The following is a 9,372-nucleotide window of genomic DNA, read 5'->3' as shown; positions in this document are numbered from 1 at the left end:
ATTCACTCGAATCGGTTCATGAACTTTATATCCACGGTTTGTCTCAAGAAGTAGGAGATAGAGTAGATAGACTTTTGAGTGACAGATAAGTTCAAGTCTTCACATACCTTTTTGTCGAGAAGTTCCACCGGTTCCTTGAGTAGTTCTTCTTCTTGTATGATGAATCGTAATGAAGTCCTTGAGCTCAACTACACTTTTTCTATCCTAGTCCTAGACTTAGCTATAGTAGACTAGAAATCAAGACTTATAGTTTTGATCACTAACATTGACAAATATGCTTGAGATAGCAACGCATGCGAGTTCGACCGAGCAATGCTCTAACACGTTCAACCACTTATTTAAATTTGAAATAAGTCCATCTCCATATAACCACTCATCCAAATCAAAATCACACCTTCGACATCAATAATCTCCACTAAAACCGTTACGATCTCTATGCAATATACTAAAAAATGGATAAACCCAACTATACTTTGTATGAAGACTTATCTCTTTGCAAAAAAATTGTAGTATGTTATCCAAAGAGGGGGAATGACGAAAGCAGTGTGGTTTAGTAAGTGTTAGTTATTGGAGAAATATTTTTGACCATTTTTTGTGGTGAAACAGGTAACCCTAATAACCGTGATGGAGTTGAATTGTATATTCGGTTTGGAGACATTTGCAAAAAAGTTGAAGAACATATGGCTTTACTTCGTATTTGAAAGCAACTTCAGCTTAGAGGTGAAACTGATGTTGAAGTCCTAGCTCAAGCTAGGATGGAACCAAGAAAATGGAAAGGTTCAAATTTCAACTACGAAACTCATTTCCCCATCATCAAGTACTTCTTAATATATCTTAAGGGATGTTATTAAATCCAAATTTGTAACGGATCTAATAAGATGTAATGTGTTTAATTAATGAAAGTATTTTTACTTTTCAATCGTATTATTTATGTCGAAAATCTAAATATCTGAATATACATATTCAATTACAGATGTGAAATTTTCTTTCTAAACCTGTTAACCCAGTCGTAATACAGATTCAGGTGATTCTTGTCATAATTACAGATAGAAGTTCTTCGCTTCCCAGCCATTAAGCTGTTTTACGGTTGAGAGTTCATCAATTACCAGCCATAATCCTTTATTTACGGCTTGGGGATTCAATTTCAAACCGTAAATCGAGCTCACCGTTGAGTCGATGTTGTATCCCATCCGTAACTGGAAAAAAAAAACATAATTTTTTCTCGATTTTGAATCAACAAAATTGATATTGGGAGCTAAGTATAAGGTTTTCCTGAGTAATTTTAACGATACGTTTCATCATTTTCTTTTAAGATTTTCAAAAAAAAGTTCATCAAAATCATCCTTCTCCTTCTTCTAGATCAAAAAAGTAAGAAAAGAAAATCTAAGTGATATATTAAGCATAATTAATTTAGTTAATCACTATAATCACCCCTAATCAAATCAAAGATAAATTAGGTATTAATGAAAATAATAGGATAAAGGGTTATGTCATTTACTACTTCATGACCTCTTTTGTTCTTTAGTCAGTCCTGAAACCCAGCCGATACAACCCCAATAATAGGATTCTAGAATATATCTTTACGATAGAAAAATGAAAAAATTAAAAATTAAAAATAAATTTTATTAATTAATTACGTAGACGTAGAAAAATGATATAAACATGAATAGAGGTTTAATTTCTAGCAGTGGTATCGGGTTTTTTCCTACCGAAGAACTGATTTTCGTTTTTCATGTAGAACTTATTTTCCACCCTTATCATCAGGGACAAAGCCAGTTTGAGCACACCCATACTTTAAGCTGGCACCCAAGCCCATTTTGGCCATTTTAACCTAGTTTTTGGCAACTCTGGCCATTTTGCGCCCCCTCAATCCACCACGTTTGTGTAACTTGCCCACTCATCCCATGAAACCTGGCTCCATACCTATATTTCATCAGATGTTCATGTGTCAAACATTCTTTTCCACCTTATATCCACCGGTACCAACACGATTGATGAAGGGTCTGAATCGATAGACGAAATAATCTGACAAACGTAGATCAATTTTTATGGACTCAACAAACTTTTTGTTTGTTCATTTTACTTCCACTATGAACTCAATGAACATAAAAAACGTATGGGCAAACCAACAAATTTAAGGAGTTGAGTGAGGCAGTAGAACAAACGCGCGTTTGGTGGAAAACCGGGCGTTGGAAGAAAAAACGCTGGGGTGTGATGTTTGACCTCCCCTTGGTTTTCTCTCTCCAAAACTCGGTTATTATATTTAGATTTTATTTTTTATTATTTGTTTCATACAAAAACTCTTCTTTTTTTTTGTTATTTTTGTGAAACTTAAAAATTAAGAATCATACGAAACTTTGGTTGGTAATCTTGCAACAAGCTAGCTTGAACACCTTTTTTGAATAGCAATACCTAATTTATGAAAAATAAAACTACCCAAACCACTACTAGCGTCGTCGCTAACTAGATAATTCTTCGGACGCTTAAAAAAACACAAAGTATCTCACTGCCATAGGTATAGAAACCTAGAATACCCAGACTGTAGCCATGTGAAACACACTTGTCCAAGTATTTAGTACGTTTACGCGAAACAACACTAGAAATAGATTTTCCTTGTACAAAAGAGCGAATACCTTCACCAGTGAAGGGCAAACTCTTATTAGTTTATATTAATAAAATCACTAGTGGGACCTAACTCTTATTAGTTTATATGAATAAAATCACTAGTGGGACCTTAAAATATCATATTTGTTCATTTTACCTTGGTTTCCCATAGTGGAAAAACACGTTTGTTCATCCACGTGCCTCAACAAAAACTCTTTTTTGTTGACTGCCATAGGAATTCCCCTTACGAGTGTTGTAGATTGGTTTGGTAGAAGTATGGTGATCTACGAAATAATTTAGCCTCATTTACAAATGGGGGATGTTGCTCAAATGGAAGCGCTCATTTTTGCATGCAAAAGGTACAGGGTTCGATACCCTGCATCTCCATTCTATTAACTTTATGGACGATTTCCTGTTTTATTCTTCATATTTTTAATACCATGTTTCTTGTATTTGCAATTTCCCTTTCCTATTATTTCCATGCATGTATTACATCCCCGCCAATGTATTTGAAATTTGGAACATCACCCTAAGATCATCTTCCGCGTCGAAGGGTCAAAAATCAAGCATAAAAATAGAATGAGTTTGTAATCAACGAACCATACAATTCTTTACCAAAGAAGAAAAGCAAAAGTGACAAAAAGATAGTGCCAAAATATATAAGTTTGAAGGGAACCAAATTTCTACCATCAAGATTCGAAATGCTTTCGCAATGTTGATACCTGTTCTTGTACGAGCCTTCAACATCTACCCGCCTTGACTTGTCCTTACCAAGCCTAGTTTTTGCCTAACCCCAGATACATTTTATACATATTTCTCGGACAATTTTTTTTCCTGCCTAGAATTGGATTCCTTGTAGCTTAACAAAACACTCTTAAACTAATACACGTACTTTCTAATAAGTACTTGTGAGTGGAATACTTGTGTTTAGGGTTGCACTTTGGAAGGTTAGTAAAAAGTAAGAATTTAGAGAAGAATACAGTTTATCGTGAGAAGCAGAGAGAGTGTGTGTGTGATCACATGCGCTTAACCCCACATTTTCAATAACAAAAGTACATTGTCACATGGAGAGGAGAGGAGGTCCCCTACCCACTTAGAAGGTTTTTGTATTGTCCTAGCTCATCTTCTCTTCCTTCGACCACAGAAGAGAAAAGGAGAAACCATCGAGAGAAAAGGGAGACGAGAGGGCTGTCATTCTCTCAATGTCGCTCTCTCTGTCTCTAATATGGATAAGAAGTAAGAACTGGTCATCTCTCTCAATCCATCCAGACACTGCGATAGGAAATGGATTCACTCGAGCTTTCTATAAACGAACCCATGCCATTATAAGTGAAAAAGACTTGCCCAAGTCCTTGATTAGTAATGTTTATGGTGCATTTCTTACACTCCTGCTCACTCCTTGTAGAGATGGTTTATCATGTGATTTGACTAATATCAGTTCATATTGATAAGAAATCCAAACAAATGAAAGATAACAACCATCTCTTCTTATCAAAAAAGTGTCTGAACTTGGAGTATTTCATGATAAATCTGTAAAGAAAACATCATTTCTTTAAGACATGAAACTATCCCAATAATTTCTACATTTTGAATATTGATGGTGAAACTGATAACAATTGCCCCAATAATGTTGATCATCACTACTAAAAGAAGCAATGAAGAGAACTAACCCCTAACAATAAACTTACAGACCACAACGTCAAATTTTTAGTATCTCGTACATCCAAAGACTATTTTACTCTTTACCAATTACAAACTCATCATCAGAATCAACCTCTTAACAGAAAAATTTGCAGACCACACCATGTGGAAAATTTTGATTTAAGATTTTCTGCTATCCAGTGATCGCCACTCAGTAGTAAAGGTTGAATTCCCCCCCCCCCCCCCCCCCCCCCCCCACCCCCAATGTAACCAAGCAGTGCGATAATGGTTCAACATTAGTATAGTACATAGAATGCAGATTTTGCATTTGTACCACAACGTTTCACAGGACAAGGGACAGCCCTCTTCCTCCCTTTCTTTCTTCTTTGACATCACAATCTTTGGATACATTCACCTATTCTTCCCACTGCCAAGGGTAAGTTCTAGATCCTCGACGCCCATTTCATGAATTTTCTCTCCTTCCCATGGCTTCACTCTTCCGTTCTCAAACTCAAACTCTGGTCCACCCACGGCATCCTGTGAAAAATTCTGCTGAAGAACAGGCTTCATGAGATTAAATGTAGGAGAGGATGGAGCAGCCGTTGGAGCAACTGTCTGAAAACTGACCCATCGGCCCGAATCAACTGTTGAAGCATCCGACTCATCACACTCATGAATCGTTGCAGGAGTAAAATGGTGACGCCTAGTTGGACTCGCAGGAGCTGAAGCAGCAAATAGAGGATGTCGGAAAGAAGCCATAGAACTATTAGTTAATGTTTCCCAATCACGTTTAAGATTAGGAGTTCTTGATGAAGTTGGGGATGAAAGAGGGGGGGTTACAGGGGCACTATTAGATATTCTAAGTGGGGGCAAATTGGAAGGAATTGAAGCAAGATTCCGAAGAAAAGGCAAGAGATACGAAGACGGGTTAGCATCAAACCGAGAAGGGCTAGGAAATGAAGAGGAAGTAGGACTAGCATGGTAAGAAGGGACTGGACTTTGGAAAGCTGAAGATGATGGACTTGGTTGATATGATGAACATGGACTAATGTTTGTTGAAGTTCCTGCCATATTATCATTTTGCGGTGGTGGTTTACATCCCTGTGAATCAGTTAAAGATAATATGTTAATGAATTTTTCTTTTTCTTTTTTCATTCAATTCATTAAATAGATAAAACAAGATCCATGTGAAGTAGTTCAAGGTAGCATTTATAGAAGACGATATAAATCGGCTACGTAAATAAATATAGCTAAAACGAGATCCCCTTTCTATTAATCAATCATAGAGATTTAAATTGAACTTTCAGATTTGAGATTGAGAACTAAATCAAGAAATGTAACTGAAACACCTAAATTCATCTCCGATTAGTCTTATTTTTACTCTTAAGAAACCTAAAACAGAATCTCTACATAGCAAATCTGGATTCATCAAGCCATTTTAGTATCAAGAACGAATCAGTAAAAAGAAAAGAGAAAAATGAAATGAAATATACCTTGCGGTATGTAGTGCCATCTTCTTCAACGATCCAACCAGCTTCAGAACAAAGAGCTTTTAAGACTTCGTTATTATCACAGTGTTTAGGAAGTTTGTAATTACCCATAGCTCTTAAACCAGCATAGATCTTAGCAGCTATGGCTCTTCTTCTTCTTTCTCTTCTTTTATTATTTTCTCTTTCTTTCCAAGTTGGTAATCTCCCGGATGATGAACCACCGGATGTCATTTTTCCTGTTAATACCGCCACTGTGTTAATCTTTCTCTATCTGCTATTGATCTTACTCCTCTCCTTCTCTGTCAAAAAAAAAACCCCTTCTCCCTCTGACTCTCTACTCAGCGTCTCTTCTCCTCCTCCTCTCTCTCTCTCCTCTATGAAAAGAGAGCTTCTTTCTGATTCACGAGGAGTATGCTTTCTCTCTCTCTTTATTGGAACTGCGAATGCTAAGATTCTCTCTTCAGCTGAAAAATAACTAAAGACGTAAATATAGTACTCGCCTTGGGGTATTAAGGGGTTTATGTTCATTTGAACCGTTTTGGAGAAAACTATTACGTGGTCCGGTCAACATGTTCTCCCGGGTGGCTAAAATCTCTTATGTCGACTCTAGACTCTAGAGCATGTGAGGTTTTTAGTTCTCATGAACTAATACTCCCTCCGTCCTAATTTATTTGTCAAAATTTGGAATTTTTTTTTTTTAAATTATTTATTTATCAAAATTTGGGATTTTTTTGCCTAAATTATTTGTTAAGTTTCATATGTTTCCACTTTTTATTCTAATTTATCCCTCTGTTGAAATCAGGTCATATTATTGAGAATTGTGTAATTCTATTTCCTATATATAATTTTAAATTCTCCTCTTTCTCTATATATCCTTGATCGTTTTTTGTTTTGAATTCTTCAAGTAAAGACCAGGAAGCTAGATATGTAAAAACTATGCATCTTAAATACTAGCTTGGGTAATTTTGGAAAAAAATCTACTCTCTCTACATTTCTTAATTTGTGTGCAAAAACCAAATTTAGCGAGTAAACTCAGACGAAAGGAGTATAAAGGTATTCGGCAAGGTGATCTTTTCTCATCTTTTTTGTTTTTTTTTTTATCGTTGGCAAATTTTTAACTATTATGGTACAAAAGGCTCAATCTATTGATTATTTTTGTGGCTTTCAATTCTTCTAGCATTATTATTAATCATCTGTAATTTGCGGATGACAGCTTAATCTTTCTTAACGCAGACGTGAATAAGTAAAGTTTTTAAGTATGCTTTTATTTTGTTTTGAACTGTTAACTAGTGTTCGTATTAACTTTTCAAAAAATCACATGTATGGAGTGGGTTACACAGGTGATATGTTTCATTTTACTTCTCTTTTGGGATGTTATAATTTTGTTTTATCTACTAATTATCTTTGTTTTCCTTTGGGGATAAGTATCAAGGAATTCATAAATGGGACAAGATAGTGGACAGATTTATTGCAAAACTGGCGGGCCGGGAAAAGAAAATCTCTTCTTAACAGAGCTGGTAAGATTGTGTTGATTAAACATATTTTGTCTAGTCTTCCGATTTATGTGCAGGATCTATGTATGCATTTTATTAAGGAAATGAAATTGCAGTTCATCATTCTTGAAGAAGTACGTGCAACTCTATTATCTTGGAAGATCACTCATTTTGAGGTCCAAGAGAGGGAGATTTGGAATCTTATTGCTGCAGCTATATTATGGTGCACTTGGAAGGAGAGGAATGCACGAGTTTTCGCAGCTAGGGCTCATAATTTAGTACATACCATTCGCATGATAAGATATGCCTTATTGCAATGATCTCTTGCTTTTAAAGACTTCACTGATATTTCTTTTGGCAGTATTATCAAAATTGGTATAAGGTGTATTTTGAACCTCCATAGTTTCTTTTTAGAGTTTTTTGGATACCTTGGTAGCTTGTTACCAGGTTCTATTTTTCTCTTCTTTTCTTTTCTTTTCTTTTCTCTCCTCTTAAATGAGTTCAATCCTTTTGTATTACTTTTTTTTGTTATATAAAATCTTCGTTATCGTTAATAAAAAAAAAAATCTTTTATGGCCAAGTCCGTAATTTCACGGGAGGTTGGGGTCGAAATTTTGTAATAACGAAATCCTAATCTTTGATAGTGCTTAGAGACATTGTACTATGTAATAAAAAATAAAAACTGGTATATGAAATTTAACTATTACATATTCATAATTAATACTTCAGTGATACGTGAATATGTCAGCCCAACCACAAAGGAATTTGAGTTGCTTTATTGTAACGTAACATATGAATCAAACTTCATTGGGATCATATTAAGTGCACTTGGATTACTCTCGAGAAATCTTGGATTATACTCTGTTGTGATCATGGACTGATCCAAGGATGAACTTAATCCTATCTTGATCATGGATGATAGTAACAACAACGCCCAAAATAAAAAAAAAATAAAGAAGAATTCTTTTTACAGAGACGAGCCAGAGGACAACCTGGATAAAGCTCAGGTTGGCCCTCTCATAGGTCCGTTCATGGTTGTGATAGTATAGCAAGGAAGAACTCCCCCCCAGCCGATTTAAGAATGTCCTTAGAAATTCTGATGGTTGTTTTTCTAGGCTCAGGCCATTGGTTTAGAGGTCAGTAACGACTACTTGGAAGGATTGTATGTGGTGTCAAGGCTGGGATGGAATTCAATTTAGAATCAACTAAAGTCAAGGTTAGTTCTATGTGGTCCATCTACCGCAATTCAAACTTTTAACAGTGGGACAAATTCTTTGGCCGGCTTATGCTAGAAGTAAAAAAATACGTCTGGGAAAATTCCAGATTGAATAAGAAAGGTCGTGCCAACATTCACTAAATGTTAATGTTAAGACTCTGAAATACCATCATGGTCAGGTGTGTGAGGAAAATATGTTTCATGCACAATTCCATATATGTAGAAAAAAGAAAAAAAAAAGATAACTCCTTATTAGAAATTCACCTCCACCATTAGTTTATATTGTATTAATAGAACATTGTAATTGATTTTCCACTTGAGACATGAATTAAGAAATACTTTATTAAAATCTGACTTATCGAACAAAGGAAATATCCGGCAGAACCTAGAAAAATCATCCGTGATATTTACATAATACTTATATCCAGATACGGAAGTTGTAGGACAAGGATCCCACAAGTCAAGATGTAAAATATCCAAATGGATGAGTACTACAATGACTAGAAACAGAAAAAGAAAGTTGTAACGTCTCCCTAATTGATAGACATTAATTACAAAATTTAGGTTTTCTTATTACAGAAGGTAAAGATAAAGAGGTACAAACATGCTGCATTGTTTGAAAAGATGGGTAACAAGTCTCTTGTTTTTAAACTTCAACAGAGATGGTAGTCGTGACACCAGAGAGAGCTTACTGTTTTTATTGTGAATGAAGTGTAGGGTATATAATTCATTATGATCAGGGTCTTGTAAAATTATCTTCCCATTAGACAAGTCCTTCAAAAAGAAACCAAGTGAATCAAATGTTAGATAATAATGATTGTCCGAAGAAAACTTGTGTAGAAAAAGTAAGTTCTGAGAATATTTGAAACTAAAAAAACATTGTTGATGTGAATGTACTCTGTGGAGGTTGTTTTAAGGAGAAACCAGA

General features: G+C 35.3%; 1 protein-coding gene across 1 annotated transcript; it reads right to left on the bottom strand.

The window, feature by feature from the left end:
- Nucleotides 1-4,129: 4,129 nt before the first annotated feature.
- On the bottom strand, nucleotides 4,130-6,191 carry LOC113330610 (protein BZR1 homolog 1-like). Its single transcript, XM_026577424.1, has 2 exons — nucleotides 5,739-6,191; nucleotides 4,130-5,346 (listed from the first exon to the last, which is right to left on the bottom strand). Exons 1-2 carry the CDS (start codon nucleotides 5,964-5,966, stop codon nucleotides 4,657-4,659), a joined length of 918 nt encoding a protein of 305 aa, XP_026433209.1. The 5' UTR covers nucleotides 5,967-6,191; the 3' UTR covers nucleotides 4,130-4,656.
- Between the last annotated feature and the right edge of the window lie 3,181 nt (nucleotides 6,192-9,372).

This window comes from Papaver somniferum, unplaced genomic scaffold (assembly GCF_003573695.1).
Source record: "Papaver somniferum cultivar HN1 unplaced genomic scaffold, ASM357369v1 unplaced-scaffold_118, whole genome shotgun sequence".
Lineage (NCBI taxonomy): Eukaryota > Viridiplantae > Streptophyta > Magnoliopsida > Ranunculales > Papaveraceae > Papaver > Papaver somniferum.
This window is presented reverse-complemented; position numbering and strand designations above follow the sequence as displayed.